Source organism: Ascaphus truei, chromosome 20 (assembly GCF_040206685.1).
Source record: "Ascaphus truei isolate aAscTru1 chromosome 20, aAscTru1.hap1, whole genome shotgun sequence".
NCBI classification, from domain to species: domain Eukaryota; kingdom Metazoa; phylum Chordata; class Amphibia; order Anura; family Ascaphidae; genus Ascaphus; species Ascaphus truei.
The window spans coordinates 26,948,249-26,970,236 of record NC_134502.1 but is presented as its reverse complement, the minus strand read 5'-3'; the positions used below and the strand labels follow the sequence as shown (position 1 = coordinate 26,970,236).

Below are 21,988 nucleotides of genomic sequence, written 5' to 3'. Positions count from 1 at the left end.
TGTGTGTGCGTGTGCCTGTGCCTGTGCGTGTGTGCCTGTGCCTGTGCCTGTCTGCGTGTCTGTCCAAGCCCTCCAACACACACAGATCCGGCAGATAGCCACTCCCTTACCCCCTCTCCCTGTCAGAAATCTGCAGAGCGTCGCTCCCTTACCCCCTCTCCCTGTCAGAAATCTGCAGAGCATCGCTCCCTTATCCCCTCTTCCTGTCAGAAATCTGCAGAGCGTCGCTCCCTTACCCCCTCTCCCTGCCAGAAACCTGCAGAGCGTCGCTCCCTTACCCCCTCTCCCTGCCAGAAACCTGCAGAGCGTCGCTCCCTTACCCCCTCTCCCTGCCAGAAACCTGCAGAGCGTCGCTCCCTTAACCCAACCCTCCCTGCCAGAGACCTGCAGAGCGTCGCTCCCTTAACCCCTCTCCCTACCAGAGACCTGCAGAGCGTCGCTCCCTTAACCCAACCCTCCCTGCCAGAGACCTGCAGAGCCTCGCTCCCTTACCCTCTCTCTGCCAGAGACCCTGCAGAGCATCGCTCCCTTACCCCCTCTCCCTGCCAGAGACCTGCAGAGCGTCGCTCCCTTACCCCCTCTCCCTGCCAGAGACCTGCAGAGCATCGCTCCCTTACCCCCTCTCCCTGCCAGAGACCCGCAGAGCGTCGCTCCCTTACCCCCTCTCCCTGCCAGAGACCTGCAGAGCGTCGCTCCCTTACCCCCTCTCCCTGCCAGAGACCTGCAGAGCATCGCTCCCTTACCCCCTCTCCCTGCCAGAGACCCGCAGAGCGTCGCTCCCTTACCCCCTCTCCCTGCCAGAGACCTGCAGAGCATCGCTCCCTTACCCCCTCTCCCTGCCAGAGACCCGCAGAGCGTCGCTCCCTTACCCCCTCTCCCTGCCAGAGACCTGCAGAGCGTCGCTCCCTTACCCCCTCTCCCTGCCAGAGACCCGCAGAGCGTCGCTCCCTAACCCCCTCTCCCTGCCAGAGACCCGCAGAGCGTCGCTCCCTTACCCCCTCTCCCTGCCAGAGACCCGCAGAGCGTCGCTCCCTTACCCCCTCTCCCTGCCAGAGACCCGCAGAGCGTCGCTCCCTTACCCCCTCTCCCTGCCAGAGACCCGCAGAGCGTCGCTCCCTTACCCCCGCTCCCTCCCCCAAACCCTGCAGAGCGTCTCTCCATACACTCTGGGGGTGGGTGGGGTGGGGGGGGGGGGCGCAGTGCAGCACCCACCTGTCGGTGCGGGGCATAGTCGCGCCCGGCGCTGGGCGAGCGGGAGGTTGGCCGCCCGTACTCCAGGCGCTCCCGCTCGGCCGCCCCCTGGTGGTGGTGATGGTGATGGTGGTGATGGTGGTGATGATGGTGGTGTTTCCGGTCCCGGGTGCGCCCGCGCTCTTCCGCCGGCTGCTCCCCCGACTGCGTCGCGGTGCTCACCTCCGTACCCAGACCTGAGGGGTGGGGGGGGAAGAGGAGACAGCGGGGGTAATAACCTTCTGGGGGGCAGAAGGCGACGTGGGTGAATCCCAACGCCCGCCCGCTCTCCGGGGGTCCCCCTTTGCGTCCCTGCGCTTGGGAGTGTCGACATTAGATGGTCAGCTCTGTGGGGCAGGGGGCGCTCAACTCCTGTCATCAAGCCCAACCCCAACAGGTTTTCAGGATATCCCTGCTTCAGCACAGGCGGCTCAATCAGTCCCAGCTTCGGCACGTGCGGCTCAATCAGTCCCAGCTTCAGCACAGGCGGCTCAATCAGTCCCTGCTTCAGCACGTGCGGCTCAATCAGTCCCTGCTTCGGCTGAACCTCTCATTGAGCCACTTGTGCTGAAGCAGGGATATCCTGAAAACCTGACCTGTTGGGGAGGCTTGAGGAAGGAGTTGGATGAAGGGGTCTAATCGGGGAAATATTTGGCGTTAAATCGAAGCACGAAAATCTCCCGTTAAATGGCGCCCGTGTACTAACCTGCCCGTGTACTAACCTGCCCGTGTACTAACCTGCCCGTGTACTAACCTGTCTAACCTGCCCGTGTACTAACCTGTCTAACCTGCCCGTGTACTAACCTGTCTAACCTGCCCGTGTACTAACCTGTCTAACCTGCCCGTGTACTAACCTGTCTAACCTGCCCGTGTACTAACCTGCCCGTGTACTAACCTGCCCGTGTACTAACCTGCCCTGCCCGTGAACTAACCTGCCCGTGTACAAACCTGTCCTGCCCGTGTACTAACCTGCCCGTGTACTAACCTGCCCGTGTACTAACCTGTCCTGCCCGTGTACTAACCTGTCTAACCTGCCCGTGTACTAACCTGCCCGTGTACTAACCTACCTGTGTACTAACCTGTCCTGCCCGTGTACTAACCTACCCGGGTACTAACCTACCCGTGTACTAACCTGTCCTGCCCGTGTACTAACCTACCCATGTACTAACCTGTCCTGCCCGTGTACTAACCTACCCGTGTACTAACCTACCCGTGTACTAACCTGTCCTGCCCGTGTACTAACCTACCCGTGTACTAACCTACCTGTGTACTAACCTGTCCTGCCCATGTACTAACCTGCCTGTGTACTAACCTGCCCGTGTACTAACCTGCCCGTGTACTAACCTGCCCGTGTACTAACCTGTCCGTGTACTAACCTGTCCGTGTACTAACCTGCCCGTGTACTAACCTGCCCGTGTACTAACCTGTCCTGCCCGTGTACTAACCTGCCCGTGTACTAACCTGTCCTGCCCATGTACTAACCTACCCGTGTACTAACCTGTCCTGCCCGTGTACTAACCTACCCGTGTACTAACCTGCCCTGCCCGTGTACTAACCTACCCGTGTACTAACCTGTCCTGCCCGTGTACTAACCTACCCGTGTACTAACCTACCCGTGTACTAACCTGTCCTGCCCGTGTACTAACCTACCTGTGTACTAACCTGCCCGTGTACTAACCTGCCCGTGTACTAACCTGCCCGTGTACTAACCTGTCCGTGTACTAACCTGCCCGTGTACTAACCTGTCCTGCCCGTGTACTAACCTGCCCGTGTACTAACCTGCCCGTGTACTAACCTGTCCTGCCGTGTACTAACCTGTCCATGTACTAACCTGCCCGTGTACTAACCTGCCCGTGAACTAACCTGCCCGTGAACTAACCTGCCCGTGAACTAACCTGCCCATGTACTAACCTGCCCGTGTACTAACCTGCCCGTGTACTAACCTGCCCGTGTACTAACCTGCCCGTGAACTAACCTGTCTGTGTACAAACCTGCCCGTGTACTAACCTGCCCTGCCCATGTACTAACCTGCCCGTGTACTAACCTGCCCGTGTACTAACCTGCCAGTGTACTAACTTGCCCGTGTACTAACCTGCCCGTGTACTAACCTGTCCTGCCCGTGTACTAACCTGTCCATGTACTAACCTGCCCTGCCCGTGTACTAACCTGCCCTGCCCGTGTACTAACCTGTCCGTGTACTAACCTGTCTAACCTGCCCATGTACTAACCTGCCAGTGTACTAACCTGCCTGTGTACTAACCTGCCTGTGTACTAACCTGCCCGTGTACTAACCTGCCCGTGTACTAACCTGCCCGTGTACTAACCTGCCCGTGTACTAACCTGTCAGTGTACTAACCTGTCTAACCTGCCCGTGTACTAACCTGCCTGTGTACTAACCTGTCCTGCCCGTGTACTAACCTGCCCGTGTACTAACCTGCCTTGCCCGTGTACTAACCTGCCCGTGTACTAACCTGCCCGTGTACTAACCTGTCCGTGTACTAACCTGTCTAACCTGCCCGTGTACTAACCTGCCCGTGTACTAACCTGTTCGTGTACTAACCTGCCCGTGTACTAACCTGTCTGTGTACTAACCTGTCTAACCTGCCCGTGTACTAACCTGTCCTGCCCGTGTACTAACCTGCCCGTGTACTAACCTGTCCTGCCCGTGTACTAACCTGCCCGTGTACTAACCTGCCCGTGTACTAACCTGAAATTTCTCTGTCTACATCAAAAATGAGTTTTCCCCTTTGTTTTGGCGCACAGAAATAGCCGACGCTGGGGGTACAGAAATGGCCGGCGCTGGGAGCACAGAAATGGCCGGCGCTGGGCGCACAGAAATGGCCGTCTCTGGGAGCACAGAAATGGCCGTCTCTGGGAGCTCAGAAATGGCCGGCGCTGGGAGCACAGAAATGGCCGGCGCTGGGAGCACAGAAATGGCCGGCGTTGGGAGCACAGAAATGGCCGGCGCTGGGAGCACAGAAATGGCCGCCGCTGGGCACACAGAAATGGCCGCCGCTGGGCGTACAGAAATGGCCGGCGCTGGGAGCACAGAAATGGCCGGCGCTGGGCGCACAGAAATGGCCGGCGCTGGGCGCACAGAAATGGCCGGCGCTGGGAGCACAGAAATGGCCGGCGCTGGGAGCAGAGAAATGGCCGGCGCTGGGCGTACAGAAATGGCCGGCGCTGGGAGCACAGAAATGGCCGGCGCTGGGCGCACAGAAATGGCCGGCGCTGGGCGCACAGAAATGGCCGGCGCTGGGCGCACAGAAATGGCCGGCGCTGGGCGCACAGAAATGGCCGGCGCTGGGAGCACAGAAATGGCCGGCGCTGGGAGCAGAGAAATGGCCGGCGCTGAGCTCACAGAAATGGCCGGCGCTGGGAGCACAGAAATGGCCGACGCTGGGCACACAGAAATGGCCGGCGCTGGGAGCACAGAAATGGCCGGCGATGGGCGCACAGAAATGGCCGGCGCTGGGGGTACAGAAATGGCCGGCGCTGGGAGCACAGAAATGGCCGGCGCTGGGAGCACAGAAATGGCCGGCGTTGGGAGCACAGAAATGGCCGGCGCTGGGAGCACAGAAATGGCCGGCGCTGGGAGCACAGAAATGGCCGACGCTGGGCGCACAGAAATGGCCGGCGCTGGGAGCACAGAAATGGCCGGCGCTGGGAGCACAGAAATGGCCGGCGCTGGGCGCACAGAAATGGCCGACGCTGGGCGCACAGAAATGGCCGACGCTGGGCGTACAGAAATGGCCGACGCTGGGCGCACAGAAATGGCCGACGCTGGGCGCACAGAAATGGCCGACGCTGGGCGCACAGAAATGGCCGACACTGAGGCACAGAAATGGCCGAACACTGAGGCACAGAAATGGCCGATGCTGGCCACACAGAAATGGCCGTAGCTAGGCGCACAGAAATGGCCGGCGCTGGGGCACAGAAATGGCAGACGCTGGGCGCACAGAAATGGCTGACGCTGGGCGCACAGAAATGGCCGACGCTGGGCGCACAGAAATGGCCGACGCTGGGCGCACAGAAATGGCCGACGCTGGGCGCACAGAAATGGCCGACGCTGGGCGCACAGAAATGGCCGACGCTGGCCGCACAGAAATGTCCGGCGCTGGGAGCACAGAAATGGCCGACGCTGGGCGCACAGAAATGGCCGACGCTGGGCGCACAGAAATGGCCGACGCTGGGCGCACAAAAATGGCCGACGCTGGGCGCACAGAAATGGCCGACGCTGGGCGCACAGAAATGGCCGACGCTGGGCGTACAGAAATGGCCGACGCTGGGCGCACAGAAATGGCCGACGCTGGGCGCACAGAAATGGCCGACGCTGGGCGCACAGAAATGGCCGACACTGAGGCACAGAAATGGCCGATGCTGGCCACACAGAAATGGCCGTAGCTAGGCGCACAGAAATGGCCGGCGCTGGGGCACAGAAATGGCAGACGCTGGGCGCACAGAAATGGCTGACGCTGGGCGCACAGAAATGGCCGACGCTGGGCGCACAGAAATGGCCGACGCTGGGCGCACAGAAATGGCCGACGCTGGGCGCACAGAAATGGCCGACGCTGGGCGCACAGAAATGGCCGACGCTGGCCGCACAGAAATGTCCGGCGCTGGGAGCACAGAAATGGCCGCCGCTGGGCACACAGAAATGGCCGCCGCTGGGCGTACAGAAATGGCCGGCGCTGGGAGCACAGAAATGGCCGGCGCTGGGAGCACAGAAATGGCCGGCGCTGGGCGTACAGAAATGGCCGGCGCTGGGGGCACAGAAATGGCCGGCGCTGGGCGCACAGAAATGGCCGGCGCTGGGAGCACAGAAATGGCCGGCGTTGGGAGCACAGAAATGGCCGACGCTGGGAGCACAGAAATGGCCGGCGATGGAAGCACAGAAATGGCCGGCGCTGGGAGCACAGAAATGGCCGGCGCTGGGAGCACAAAAATGGCCGACGCTGGGAGCACAGAAATGGAATGCGCTGGGGGTACAGAAATGGCCGGCGCTGGGGGCACAGAAATGGCCGACGCTGGGTGCACAGAAATGGCCGACGCTGGGCGCACAGAAATGGCCGACGCTGGGCGCACAGAAATGGCCGACGCTGGGCGCACAGAAATGGCCGGCGCTGGGCGCACAGAAATGGCCGACGCTGGGCGCACAGAAATGGCCGGCGCTGGGGGCACAGAAATGGCCGGCGCTGGGAGCACAGAAATGGCCGGTGCTGGGCGCACAGAAATGGCCGACGCTGGGCACACAGAAATGGCCGACGCTGGGCGCACAGAAATGGCCGACGCTGGGCGCACAGAAATGGCCGACGCTGGGCACACAGAAATGGCCGGCGCTGACCTGACTCCAGATCCACGTAGCGGGTGAGGGATCTCTCGGACGTCCGATGCCCGTGCTCCCTCCTGCGCTGGTGCCCGTGGCGGGTGCCATCCTCCGGGGTGACCCTCTCCAGGGAGTAGTCGTCCAGCGGCGCGCCCTTGGACCGGGAGTGCCCCAGCATGGAGGCCGAACGCTTCATGGGGCTGCCGTCCACGATGGTCTGGAAAACGGGGGCGTAGAGCGGGGGTGAGTATGGCCGTGCACTTGTAAACCCCGGAGGCTGAACATGATAGTCGTGATAATGATGGAGAGCACAGTATCTCTATACACTGATAATGAACACGCCGCGCTGTATAATGATGCTGAGTATCTCTATACACTGATAATGAACACGCCGCGCTGTATAATGATGCTGAGTATCTCTATACACTGATAATGAACACGCCGCGCTGTATAATGATGCTGAGTATCTCTATACACTGATAATGAACACGCTGCGCTGTATAATGATGCTGAGTATCTCTATACACTGATAATGAACACGCCGCGCTGTATAATGATGCTGAGTATCTCTATACACTGATAATGAATGCGCCGCGCTGCATAATGATGCTGAGTATCTCTATACACTGATAATGAACGCGACGCGCTGCATAATGATGCTGAGTATCTCTATACACTGATAATGAACACGCCGCACTGTATAATGATGCTGAGTATCTCTATACACTGATAATGAACACGCCGCGCTGTATAATGATGCTGAGTAGCTCTATACACTGATAATGAACACGCCGCGCTGCATAATGATGCTGAGTATCTCTATACACTGATAATGAACGCACCGCGCTGTATAATGATGCTGAGTATCTCTATACACTGATAATGAACACACTGCGCTGTATAATGATGCAGAGTATCTCTATACACTGATCATGAACACGCTGCGCTGTATAATGATGCTGAGTATCTCTATACACTGATAATGAACGCGCCGCGCTGCATAATGATTATGAGTATCTCTATACACTGATAATGAACACGCCGCGCTGTATAATGATGCTGAGTATCTCTATACACTGATACTGAACACGCCGCACTGTATAATGATGCTGAGTATCTATACACTGATACTGAACACAATGCGCTGTATAATGATGCAGAGTATCTCCATGCACTGATAATGAACACGCCGCGCTGTATAATGATGCAGAGTATTGTGACAATCACTGTCTCGGTATGCTGGAGTAGAGCTGTATGTGTGCTTTTCAGCATGCACGCAGTTAACCTCCTCTGGATGAACAGAGGGTTTAACAGTAGGCAGAGAGAGAGAGAGAGAGTCTTTCCCCAACCAGGAGGATACTGGTTGGTCTGGCCCCCAGGCGTGCAGGGGGGCATGGTCTTGGGACCACCTGGGAATCACACCCAGGAAACAGAAACAGGGCAGGAGTGGACATGAAAGACGACCTGGAAATAGCAGGACTACAACGCCTGCATCTGAGGGATTGCCAGGAGAAACCGGAGACGCCAGACCAGCACACCCAGATAAGAACTTTAATATTGTTCCTTGATATTGGGTTGTATGTTTTGGGGGCTGGTAACTGGCTTAGTTAACAAGCCAGGTAGATAGGGCCTGTGCAGTCTAGTAAGTCTCCCAAGGGGAGTAGGGTTTTATTTTATGGTTTGTGTTGTGCCTTAATGGTACATTGTGCCAAATGTTCATGTTTGTGAAGAATAATCCACTGAATCTTAAAGCCTAACCCACTGTCTCAGACTCTCACTGTCCCCACCGTGAGGCCGTCCAGCCACAGTATTTCTATACACTGATAATAAGCACGCAGCGATGTATAATGCCGCAGTGTATCTCTATGCACTGATAAACTATGATAATGCTATGTTAGTTATATCACACCTAACTGTGGGGTTACTCCCATCCAGACCCCGAAATAGGAGAGGGAAATAACGCTATGTTAGTTATATCATACCTAACTGTGGGGTTACTCCCATCCAGACCCCGAAATAGGAGAGGGAAATAACGCTATGTTAGTTATATCATACCTAACTGTGGGGTCACTCCCACCCAGACCCCGAAATAGGAGAGGGAAATAAGGCTATGTTAGTTATATCATACCTAACTGTGGGGTTACTCCCATCCACACCCCGAAATAGGAGAGGGAAATAACGCTATGTTAGTTATATCATACCTAACTGTGGGGTTACTCCCATCCAGACCCCGAAACAGGAGAGGGAAATAACGCTGTGTTAGTTACACTGGCGACACACTTTATTCGAGCTCGGCTAGTCCCACGAATTCGGGTATACCCGGGTGTATTGAGGTTTGTGACTGTTTTCTGCCCGAGTATATTGGGTTATTTTCTAGGCAGGGATTGAAGCATTTTATTCCCCCTGGCTGCAATACTGCACAGTATATATATATATACTGCATTACAATTCATGAATTTATGCCATCTGGTAGACACGCGAAGCATTGCAGCCTATTAAATCCTAATCATTATCATTTAACAAATCAGCCGCCCATCAGCCAGGCATGAACCCAGGCTGGGAAGGCAAATGCAACGGGGCTTGTCAGAGGTGAGGAGCGGCGCATTCCAGGTATCTGCCAGGTACATACCGGGTATTTGCTCGAATAAAGTGTGTCGGTGCAGTATATCATACCTAACTGTGGGGTTACTCCCACCCAGACCCCGAAATAGGAGAGGGAGATAACGCTATGTTAGTTATATCACACCTAAGTGTGGGGTTACTCCCATCCACACCCCGAAATAGGAGAGGGAAATAACGCTATGTTAGTTATATCATACCTTACTGTGGGGTTACTCCCACCCAGACCCCGAAATAGGAGAGGGAAATAACGCTATGTTAGTTATATCATACCTAACTGTGGGGTTACTCCCATCCACATCCCGAAATAGGAGAGGGAAATAACGCTATGTTAGTTATATCACACCTAACTGTGGGGTTACTCCCACCCAGACCCCGAAATAGGAGAGGGAAATAACGCTATGTTAGTTATATCATACCTAACTGTGGGGTTACTCTCACCCAGATCCCGAAATAGGAGAGGGAAATAACGCTATGTTAGTTATATCATACCTAACTGTGGGGTTACTCCCACCCAGACCCTATAAAACCCCTAATTCAGGGTCTGGATGTGAGGAACACAAGTTTAGGTCGAACATAATTAACGTAATGCTAAGTCCCCTCGTTAACCTTAACGGACTGTAGTGGACGCGCGATGTTATAGTAACGTCTCATTAGCATATCATCTGCATATCATTATTACTAACAGCCATTCTAATTAACACCGGGATCTTTATGGGGGGGGGGGGAGGAGGGGTTAAAAGCTGGCGCAACGTCACGTTATTGTGCCAGGAAGATCCGCGGGGAGCGGGAATGTGACGTACAGACGCTCAGCGGAGACTTATGGATCCGGGCGGTGAGTCATGCTCATTGCCATGCCATTACCCAGACTCCCTAGCTGCGGTGGAGGCACTGTATGTGGTGTGGTTATGGAGTAAGGTAGGTCCAAAGGGGCTGCATGTGTCCGGCACATGAAGAAAAACCCCATTCGTAAACCCAAGACCACATAGGAGAGATAGAGAGAAAAGAGGGAGGAGGGGGGGGGGGGGGAGAGTGGGAGGAGGGGGGGAAGAGAGGGAGGAGGGGGGAAGAGAGGGAGGATGGGGGGGAAGAGAGGGAGGGAGAAAGAGAGGGAGGAGGGGGGGAGAAAGAGAGGGAGGATGGGGGGGGAAGAGAGGGAGGATGGGGGGGAAGAGAGGGAGGAGGGGGGGGAAGAGAGGGAGGAGGGGGGGGAAGAGAGGGAGGAGGGGGGGGAAGAGAGGGAGGAGGGGGGAAGAGAGGAAGGAGGGGGGAAGAGAGGAAGGAGGGGGGAAGAGAGGGAGGAGGGGGGGAAGAGAGGGAGGAGGGGGGGAAGAGAGGGAGGAGGGGGGGAAGAGAGGGAGGAGGGGGGGGGAAGAGAGGGAGGAGGGGGGGGAAGAGAGGGAGGAGGGGGGAAGAGAGGGAGGAGGGGGGAAGAGAGGGAGGGGGGGGGGGAAGAGAGGGAGGATGGGGGGGAAGAGAGGGAGGAGGGGGGGGAAGAGAGGGAGGAGGGGGGGAAGAGAGGGAGGAGGGGGGAAGAGAGGAAGGAGGGGGGAAGAGAGGAAGGAGGGGGGAAGAGAGGGAGGAGGGGGGGAAGAGAGGGAGGAGGGGGGGAAGAGAGGGAGGAGGGGGGGGGAAGAGAGGGAGGAGGGGGGGGAAGAGAGGGAGGAGGGGGGAAGAGAGGGAGGGGGGGGGGGAAGAGAGGGAGGGGGGGGGGAAGAGAGGAAGGAGGGGGGAAGAGAGGGAGGAGGGGGGGAAGAGAGGGAGGAGGGGGGGGAAGAGAGGGAGGAGGGGGGAAGAGAGGAAGGAGGGGGGAAGAGAGGAAGGAGGGGGGAAGAGAGGAAGGAGGGGGGAAGAGAGGGAGGAGGGGGGGAAGAGAGGGAGGAGGGGGGGAAGAGAGGGAGGAGGGGGGGGGGAAGAGAGGGAGGAGGGGGGGGAAGAGAGGGAGGAGGGGGGAAGAGAGGGAGGAGGGGGGAAGAGAGGGAGGGGGGGGAAGAGAGGAAGGAGGGGGGAAGAGAGGGAGGAGGGGGGGAAGAGAGGGAGGAGGGGGGGGGGAAGAGAGGGAGGAGGGGGGGGAAGAGAGGGAGGAGGGGGGGAAGAGAGGGAGGAGGGGGGGAAGATAGGGAGGAGGGGGGGAAGAGAGGGAGGAGGGGGGGAAGAGAGGGAGGAGGGGGGAAGAGAGGGAGGAGGGGGGGAAGAGAGGGAGGAGGGGGGGAAGAGAGGGAGGAGGGGGAAAGAGAGGGAGGAGGGGGGGAAGAGAGGGAGGAGGGGGGGAAGAGAGGGAGGAGGGGAAGAGAGGGAGGAGGGGGGGAGAAGAGGGGGAGGATGGGGGGGGAAGAGAGGGAGGATGGGGGGGGAAGAGAGGGAGGAGGGGGGGGAAGAGAGGGAGGAGGGGGGGGGGAAGAGAGGGAGGAGGGGGGGAAGAGAGGGAGGAGGGGGGAAGAGAGGGAGGAGGGGGGAAGAGAGGGAGGGGGGGGGAAGAGAGGAAGGAGGGGGGAAGAGAGGGAGGAGGGGGGGAAGAGAGGGAGGAGGGGGGGGGGAAGAGAGGGAGGAGGGGGGGGGGAAGAGAGGGAGGAGGGGGGGGGAAGAGAGGGAGGAGGGGGGGGGAAGAGAGGGAGGAGGGGGGGAAGATAGGGAGGAGGGGGGGAAGATAGGGAGGAGGGGGGGAAGAGAGGGAGGAGGGGGGGAAGAGAGGGAGGAGGGGGGAAGAGAGGGAGGAGGGGGGGGAAGAGAGGGAGGAGGGGGGAAGAGAGGGAGGAGGGGGGGAAGAGAGGGAGGAGGGGGGGAAGAGAGGGAGGAGGGGGAAAGAGAGGGAGGAGGGGGGGAAGAGAGGGAGGAGGGGAGAGGAGGGGAAGAGAGGGAAGAGAAGGGGAAGAGAGGGAGGAGGGGGGGAGAAGAGGGGGAGAGGAGGGGGGAGAGGGGAGAGAGGGTGGAGGAGGGGGAAAGAGAGGGAGAAGGGGGGGGAAGAGAGGGAGGAGGGGGGGAAGAGAGGGAGGAGGGGGGGAAGAGAGGGAGGAGGGGGGGAAGAGAGGGAGGAGGGGAGGAGGGGGGGAAGAGAGGGAGGAGGGGAGAAGAGAGGAAGGAGGGGGGAAGAGAGGGGGGAGGAATGGAGGAGGGGGGAGAGGAGGGGGGAGGGAGAGGAGGGGGAGAAGAGAGGGGAGGAAGAAAGGGAGGGAGAGACTGAGGGCGAGAGAGAGAGGGAGTTGGGAGAGCGAGGAAGAGAGATGGAGAAAGAAAAAGGTAGAGTGAAATGGTAAGGCTAGAGACAGCAGAAAGAGATGGGGAGAGAGAGGGAGGGGGGGAGAAGAGAGAGAGGGGGGGAGAAGAGAGTGTGAAATTAAGCATTAGACGAGTTACATACACTGAGATTACTGCCTCTGGGACGTGTTTTCCTTCTCTGCTACAGCAAGACGAGGGGGGGGGGGAAGGGAGACCGCGGGGGGGAGAAGGACAGACAGGGGAGGGAGGCCAGACAGCGAGAGAGAGAGAGGCAGAGGGAGAGGGAGAGAGAGCGCGGGGAGGGACAGAGAGAGAGAGAGAACACACAGGAGTTAACAGGTTAACAGTTCGCAGTAAGACTGAAACACTTTCAAATCAACAGCGTGAGTGGGGGGGGGGGGGGGGAGCACACAGACACACTGACCACGAGAGGGGGGCACGCAGACAGGAGGGGACAGTTATACGAGCGAGGGGGGGGGGGAGCATGGCCCTCATCCCTCCCGATCCCCCCAAACCCAAACCCTAGGGTCTACACATGGATAATGAAAGAGAGAGAGGGGGGAAGAGAGAGAAATGGGGGAGAAAATGAGAATGAGATTGGGGGTGGGGGGGGGGGGAAAGAGGTGGTTGGGGGGGGGGGGGGCAGACAGAACGGTCAAATGACGAGACACAAATAAAAGAGAAAGAGCAAGAGACGGGCGGGGGGGTTAACATGTGTGCTGTGTGATGTCAGGAATAAGGTGGTCTCTATCTGGGGGGGGGGGAGGGGAGATGTAGGTGCATTATGGGTGAAGGCCTGAAATGGGCACCTGGGTGAGGTAGGTGTCCCCGGCAGGCAAGGGTAGCAAGTGCTGGTTAGGTACTTACCTGAGGCCGAAGATGTTTGGGTGTAGGTCGGAGTAATGTGCGGTTGTGGGTAAATATTGGGTAGGTGGTTATGTGTCTCTGTCAGGCTGGGCGTGGGCGTGACTGGTGAGTAGGTAGTTATGTGTCCAAGGTGGGCAGTGGGTAGATGCTGTGGTTGGTAGGTAGGTGTGTTCGTGGTGGGCAGTGGGTAGGTGCTGTGGTTGATAGGTAGGTGTGTCAGTGGGTAGGTGCTGTGGTTGGTAGGTAGGTGCCATGGTTGATAGGTAGGTGTGTCAGTGGGTAGGTGCTGTGGTTGGTAGGTAGGTGTGTTCATGGTGGGCAGTGGGTAGGTGCTGTGGTTGGTAGGTAGGTGCATCCATGGTGGGAAGTGGGTAGGTGCTGTGGTTGGTAGGTAGGTGTGTTCATGGTGGGCAATGGGTAGATGCTGTGGTTGGTAGGTAGGTGCGTCCATGGTGGGCAGTGGGTAGGTGCTGTGGTTGGTAGGTAGGTGTGTTCATGGTGGGCAATGGGTAGATGCTGTGGTTGGTAGGTAGGTGCGTCCATGGTGGGCAGTGGGTAGGTGCTGTGGTTGGTAGGTAGTTATGTGTCCGTGGTGGGTAGCGCTTCAGTCCATACCCGTCATAGCTAGTTAGCGTGGGGTAGGTGCTCACCTGGTTGTCCGCGGGAAGTCGAGGCATGGATGCGGCCCTCCCGTGCCCCTCCATCACCAGGTACTGCTCGCTGTCCGAGTACCCATCCCGAGCCATCTCCCGCATCTCTACCGACTGTCAGAGGAGAAAGACAGCCAGAGACTCAACCTTACTGAGCTGACCATGGAGAACACCCCGCCAGCTAACACCCCTACCGAGCCGCCTAAGGAGAACACCCCGCCAGCTAACACCCCTACCGAGCCGCCTAAGGAGAACACCCCGCCAGCTAACACCCCTACCGAGCCGAATAAGGAGAACACCCCGCCAGCTAACACCCCTACCGAGCCGAATAAGGAGAACACCCCGCCAGCTAACACCCCTACCGAGCCGAATAAGGAGAACACCCCGCCAGCTAACACCCCTACCGAGCCGCCTAAGGAGAACACCCCGCCAGCTAACACCCCTACCGAGCCGAATAAGGAGAACACCCCGCCAGCTAACACCCCTACCGAGCCGTCTAAGGAGAACACCCCGCCAGCTAACACCCCTACCGAGCCGTCTAAGGAGAACACCCCACCAGCTAACACCCCTACCGAGCCGTCTAAGGAGAACACCCCACCAGGTAACACCCCTACCGAGCCGACTAAGGAGAACACCCCGCCAGCTAACACCCCTACCGAGCCGTCTAAGGAGAACACCCCGCCAAATAACGCCCCTACCGAGCCGTCTAAGGAGAACACCCCGCCAGCTAACACCCCTACCGAGCCGTCTAAGGAGAACACCCCACCAGGTAACACCCCTACCGAGCCGTCTAAGGAGAACAATCCGCCAGCTAACACCCCTACCGAGCCGTCTAAGGAGAACACCCCACCAGCTAACACCCCTACCGAGCCGTCGAAGGAGAACACCCCGCCAGCTAACACCCCTACCGAGCCGTCTAAGGAGAACACCCCACCAGGTAACACCCCTACCGAGCCGTCTAAGGAGAACACCCCACCAGGTAACACCCCTACCGAGCCATCGAAGGAGAACACCCCGCCAAATAACACCCCTACCGAGCCGTCGAAGGAGAACACCCCGCCAAATAACGACCCTACCGAGCCGTCTAAGGAGAACACCCCACCAGGTAACGCCCCTACCGAGCCGACTAAGAACACCCCGCCAGCTAACACCCCTACCGCGCCGAATAAAGAGAACACCCCACCAGCTAACGCCCCTACCGAGCCGTCTAAGGAGAACACCCCACCAGCTAACACTCCTACCGAGCCGACTAAGGAGAACACCCCGCCAGCTAACACCCCTACCGAGCCGACCACGGAGAACACCCCGCCAGCTAACACCCCTACCGAGCCGACCACGGAGAACACCCCGCCAGCTAACACCCCTACCGAGCTGAATAAGGAGAACACCCCACCAGCTAACACCCCTACCGAGCCGTCTAAGGAGAACACCCCGCCAGCTAACACCCCTACCGAGCCGTCTAAGGAGAACACCCCGCCAGCTAACACCCCTACCGAGCCGTCTAAGGAGAACACCCCACCAGCTAACACCCCTACCGAGCCGACTAAGGAGAACACCCCGCCAGCTAACACCCTTACCGAGCTGAATAAGGAGAACACCCCACCAGCTAACACCCCTACCGAGCCGTCTAAGGAGAACACCCCGCCAGCTAACACCCCTACCGAGCCGTCTAAGGAGAACACCCCGCCAGCTAACACCCCTACCGAGCCGCCTAAGGAGAACACCCCACCAGCTAACACCCCTACCGAGCCGACTAAGGAGAACACCCCGCCAGCTAACACCCCTACCGAGCCGACTAAGGAGAACACCCCGCCAGGTAACACCCCTACCGAGCCGACTAAGGAGAACACCCCACCAGCTAACACCCCAACCGAGCCAACCACGGAGAACACCCCGCCAGCTAACACCCCTACCGATCCGACTAAGGAGAACACCCCACCAGCTAACGCCCCTACCGAGCTGAATAAGGAGAACACCCCGCCAGCTAACACCCCTACCGAGCCGACTAAGGAGAACACACCACCAAATAACGCCCCTACCGAGCCGTCTAAGGAGAGCACCCCACCAGCTAACACCCCTACCGAGCCGACTAAGGAGAACACCCCGCCAGCTAACACCCCTACCACGCCAACTAAGGAGAACACCCCGCCAGGTAACACCCCTACCGATCCGACCATGGAGAACACCCCGCCAGCTAACACCCCTACCGAACCGAATAAGGAGAACACCCCGCCAGCTAACACCCCTACTGCGCCGTCTAAGGAGAACACCCCGCCAGCTAACACCCCTACCACGCCAACTAAGGAGAACACCCCGCCAGGTAACACCCCTACCGATCCGACCATGGAGAACACCCCGCCAGCTAACGCCCCTACCGAGCCGTCTAAGGAGAACACCCCGCCAGCTAACACCCCTACCGAGCCGACTAAGGAGAACACCCCACCAGCTAACACCCCTACCGAGCCGTCTAAGGAGAACACCCCGCCAGCTAACACCCCTACCGAACCGAATAAGGAGAACACCCCGCCAGCTAACACCCCTACCGAGCCGTCTAAGGAGAACACCCCGCCAGCTAACACCCCTACCGAGCCGAATAAGGAGAACACCCCACCAGCTAACACCCCTACTGAGCCGACTAAGGAGAACACCCCGCCAGCTAACACCCCTACCGAGCTGAATAAGGAGAACACCCCGCCAGCTAACACCCCTACCGAGCCGAATAAGGAGAACACCCCACCAGCTAACGCCCCTACCGAGCCGACTAAGGAGAACACCCCACCAGCTAACACCCCTACTGAGCTGAATAAGGAGAACACCCCGCCAGCTAACACCCCTACCGAGCCGTCTAAGGAGAACACCCCGCCAGCTAACACCCCTACCGAGCTGAATAAGGAGAACACCCCGCCAGCTAACACCCCTACCGAGCTGAATAAGGAGAACACCCCACCAGCTAACACCCCTACTGAGCTGAATAAGGAGAACACCCCGCCAGCTAACACCCCTACCGAGCCGTCTAAGGAGAACACCCCACCAGCTAACACCCCTACTGAGCTGAATAAAGAGAACACCCCGCCAGCTAACACCCCTACCGAGCTGACCACGGAGAACACCCCGCCAGCTAACACCCCTACCGAGCTGAATAAGGAGAACACCCCACCAGCTAACACCCCTACCGAGCCGTCTAAGGAGAACACCCCGCCAGCTAACACCCCTACCGAGCCGACTAAGGAGAACACCCCACCAGCTAACACCCCTACCGAACCGTCTAAGGAGAGCACCCCACCAGCTAACACCCCTACCGAGCCGTCTAAGGAGAACACCCCACCAGGTAACACCCCTACCGAGCCGTCTAAGGAGAACACCCCGCCAGCTAACACCCCTACCGAGCCGAATAAGGAGAACACCCCACCAAATAACGCCCCTACCGATCCGACCATGGAGAACACCCCACCAGCTAACGCCCCTATCGAGCCGTCTAAGGAGAACACCCCACCAGCTAACACCCCTACCGAGCCGTCTAAGGAGAACACCCCGCCAGCTAACACCCCTACCGAGCCAACCACGGAGAACACCCCGCCAGGTAACACCCCTACCGAGCCGACCACGGAGAACACCCCGCCAGCTAACACCCCTACCGAGCTGAATAAGGAGAACACCCTGCCAGCTAACACCCCACCCGAGCCGAATAAGGAGAACACCCCGCCAGCTAACACCCCACCCGAGCCGAATAAGGAGAACACCCCGCCAGCTAACGCCCCTACCGAGCCGAATAAGGAGAACACCCCACCAGCTAACACCCCTACCGCGCCGAATAAGGAGAACACCCCACCAGCTAACACCCCTACCGCGCCGAATAAGGAGAACACCCCACCAGCTAACACCCCTACCGAGCCGAATAAGGAGAACACCCCACCAGCTAACACCCCTACCGCGCCAACTAAGGAGAACACCCTGCCAGCTAACACCCCTACCGAGCCGACTAAGGAGAACACCCCGCCAGCTAACACCCCTACCGAGCCGACTAAGGAGAACACCCCGCCAGCTAACACCCCTACCACGCCAACTAAGGAGCGCACCCCGCCAGCTAACACCCCTACCACGCCAACTAAGGAGAACACCCCGCCAGCTAACACCCCTTCTGAGCTGACTAAGCAGAGCACCCCGCTAGGTAATGCTCCTGTGACGATTGCGGCAGCCTGGCAGCCATATTAAAAGGTTAAGCCCGCTGGTTGACCTAACCCATCAAGATGGCTGCCTATGTTATAGGCTCATGTGGCCATCTTATGGCAGCCATAATGGCTGACAGCCTGTATATTATATTCCCCTGTAAAACAGGGCTCCATGGCGGGCTGGGCGGGAGATCCACTTAGCCACGATCAAGCCTGGGCTTGCAATCCAATTTGGACTGGGTGAGGTTTTTGGGAACACTGGGGAAGTGGGGGAGGGGGCGTGTGCTCAGGTCAGAGGGAACAAGCACTTCAAAAGCGGAGCCTTTGTTCATCCCGACTCTGAGGCGACTCAGCCCAACCTTCGATCTGATTGGACAATGAAGACAATCTCTTCGCTGATTGGTCAGCACAAGGTCTTCCATGGTTACAGATGGAGGTCGGCCAAGCACTGTAGGCCGCTGGCGATCAGAGCTCCGCAGAATGTTACAGAGGCTTGTAGGTTCCTAGCTAGTCAGTGTCAGAGTCTAGCGAGAGACTTGAAACTGCAACCAAGCAGCTATCATCCCAAGGTACTGGGATTCTCCGAGACGGATGTATTCGTGGACGACATCCTGGGTAAGCTAGCTAGGGCAGCACCTAGCGATCTGGGATACCCCCTGTTACTCTCTATTTTGGTGCCTTTGTGTTGCTCCTGTTGGCGCTGGCCGAAATAAACTGTTTATTTAACGCCATTTTCCTGTCTGGTGCTGGCAATGCCGGTGTAATCGCCTGGTCGTCCTTGACAGGCATTTCTGGTGGCAGCGGTGGGATCACTAGGCTAAGAGTTTAAATACTTGCAAAGCATTTCTCGATCGCAGGACAAGGAGTTACAGGTGCACTATGCTGGGTACAGAGCTTAAGCCTCCCTCCCCCCTAACCCCTGCCAAATAGATGGCCTCAGGTCGAACCGAGGATCGACAGGGAGATGGCGGGCAAGTGTCGGTCAGTACTCCGCTTGAGCTCTGATCGGCGTCGGCTTACATACTTTCCCAGTCCTCATCTGGTAATCATGTCTTCGTTGGCCAATCAGAGAGCGAGGGCTCGCCTGAGACGGACCAATCAGGACTGTGGGAGGCGAGTTTAAGGGGAGCAGAAAATAGAATGGGAATCGAGTCTCAGAGTCGGGGGATGAACAATGGCGCCGCTTTTTAAGTACCTGTTCCCCCTGACCTGAGTACACGCCCCTTCACCCCTTCTCCAGTGTTCCCAAGCACCTTACCTAAAGTGACCCTATTTGCCCCGGCAAAAAAACCAGGACAAATGTCGCGCACGTGCAGTCGCGAGCGCTGACCGCGAGTGTGGACTGCCGATGCGCGATCGGCATTTGGCGGACGCTTACGAGCATGCGTGCTCGGCGCCTGCCTGTCACGCATGCGCACACGAGCGGCCAGCCAGCGCAGATCGCGCATGTGCACATGTGGCCGGCGAATGCAGCGTGGGACGGAGAAGATGAGAGCGCGATAGAGGGGGGGGGGGAGAGAGGGGAACCTGGTGGCATTATCAACCCCACAGATGGGGATTTGGGGGTTTATAGAGAGGCACCTAGGGGGACACTGGAAAAGGGAGCAGCATGGTTACTCTCAACGGGACCCACCCAAAAAAATCAGCATGGGTTGATGTTGAGAGAGAGACAGGGGGAGGGGAGAAAGAGGTGGAGGGGGAGAAAGAGGGGCAGCAGGAGACAGAGAGAGACAGGGGGGGCGGGGTGAGAGAGGAGGGGAGAGAGGGGCAGCGGGAGAGAGAGAGGCGCAGCGTGAGAGAGAGGGGGAGAAGGGGAGGGAGGAAGAGGTGGAGAGAGAAAAACGAGGGGGCGAAAGACCCACAGAGAGAGAGAGAAGGAGAAAGAAAGGGAGAAGGGGATAGACAGACAAAGAGGGAGGAAGAGAGGGAGGAAGAGAGGGAGGAAGAGAGGGAGAGAGAGGGAGAGAGAGGGAGAGAGAGGGAGAGAGAGGGAGAGAGAGGGAGAGAGAGGGAGAGAGAGGGAGAGAGAGGGAGAGAGAGGGGGAGAGAGGGGGAGAGAGAGAGAGAGAGAGAGAGAGAGAGAGAGAGAGCGTAGGGTGCGGACCTGGGCGTTCGGCCAGCTGTTGGTATTCTCCTGGGTGCGCCCGCCCTCCGGGCTCCAGGTCCCCGTCTTCTGGAACATCTGCTGAGCCCGCTGGGTCATCCAGGACTGGCTCTCTTTCATACCCCCCTCCAGCACGCCCCTGAGGGGAAACAATCACTTATAATGTGCACAGGGGGAGGCTGGCACTGCCGCTGCCCGCGCTGTACCTGTGCTGTGTATACATGGCATGGTGTAGTAGTGTGTGTGAGGGGGAGGCTGGCACTGCCTCTGCCCGCGCTGTACCTGTGCTGTGTATACATGGCATGGTGTAGTAGTGTGTGTGAGGGGGAGGCTGGCACTGCCGCTGCCCGCGCTGTACCTGTGCTGTGTATACATGGCATGGTGTAGTAGTGTGTGTGAGGGGGAGGCTGGCAATGCCGCTGCCCGTGCTGTACCTGTGCTGTGTATACATGGCATGGTGTAGTAGTGTGTGTGAGGGGGAGGCTGGCACTGCCGCTGCCCGCGCTGTACCTGTGCTGTGTATACATGGCATGGTGTAGTAGTGTGTGTGTGGGGGAGGCTGGCACTGCCGCTGCCCGCGCTGTACCTGTGCTGTGTATACATGGCATGGTGCAATAGTGTGTGTGTGAGGGGGAGGCTGGCACTGCCGCTGCCCGCGCTGTGTATACATGGCATGGTGTAGTAGTGTGTGTGTGTGGAGGGGGAGGCTGGCACTGCCGCTGCCCGCGCTGTGTATACATGGCATGGTGTAGTAGTGTGTGTGTGAGGAGGGGGAGGCTGGCACTGCCGCTGCCCGCGCTGTGTATACATGGCATGGTGTAGTAGTGTGTGTGAGGGGAATCTTTTTTATTTAAATTCAAAATACAATTATTTACAAATACACACAATACTTACAGAATAACACCCAAAGAATCACATACACATTACATTACAGAGATTCCCTTCCAAAGAGATTTAAACACATTTCTCTCCAACCTCTCAGATTCCCTCTGCCGAACGCCCTTTATATCCGACACAATGTGACTCAGAATTATTTCTGCCGGCATCACATACTTTTTTAGCGATACCATACATCTGGCGTTCCATAAATGGTATATAGATATCACGTTAATCAGCCACAAGGTCCTATTGTGATGCTGTTTCCGGAAAGAGTCTGTATGCTACTTGGGGGTAGCTCTGTTTGGACAAAATAGGGATTTTTAGATGACTTGCAATTTTTAAATTTGATCCCCAAAATGCGAATATTTTCAGGCTCGTACTTTATACCAGATGGGAGCTCAAATTTATTTTCTTTTTTTTCCTATCCACAGTACAATGGACTTACTTTTATTTATCTGGGAATCTGAGATGTCAGAGTATTTTTTTAAATTCAGAAAGTACACTTTCATAACATTTTCTTGATGTTATTAGAATAGATACATCATCTGCATACGCTATACATTTTATACAAATCTTTGGTATTGGCTGGATGTCTCTATTATCTTCTAACATACGTAAAAAAGGGTCTATAGCAAACACATATAGTAAGGGGCTGAGTGGACATCCTTGACGTACTCCTGATCTAATACGAAAGCAGGATCCAATCCAGCCATTTACAATTGGTTTCCCTTCGGCTTTGTCATATAGAGTTTTCAACCATGATATGAACTGAGTTGGCAAACCATAAGTCTCTAAGACACTAAAAAGATACAAATGATTGACTCTATCAAAGGCCTTCTCCTGATCTAAATTAACAATGTAACCTTCTAAGGCCCCACTTTTTGCCTGCTCAAATATCTCTCTGACACTTATAAGAGAGTTGGCGATC

The 21,988-nt window shown here is 57.5% G+C and overlaps 1 protein-coding gene across 1 annotated transcript in view; it reads right to left on the bottom strand.

The window, feature by feature from the left end:
* The window catches only part of CACNA1A (calcium voltage-gated channel subunit alpha1 A), a 175,574-nt gene that overhangs the window by 3,655 nt on the left and 149,931 nt on the right, over positions 1 to 21,988 (bottom strand). The window contains 5 exon segments of the mRNA XM_075577848.1: positions 1,213 to 1,427; positions 6,575 to 6,773; positions 12,534 to 12,572; positions 13,909 to 14,022; positions 20,182 to 20,320. Of these exon segments, the coding sequence (XP_075433963.1) occupies positions 1,213 to 1,427; positions 6,575 to 6,773; positions 12,534 to 12,572; positions 13,909 to 14,022; positions 20,182 to 20,320 (706 nt within the window).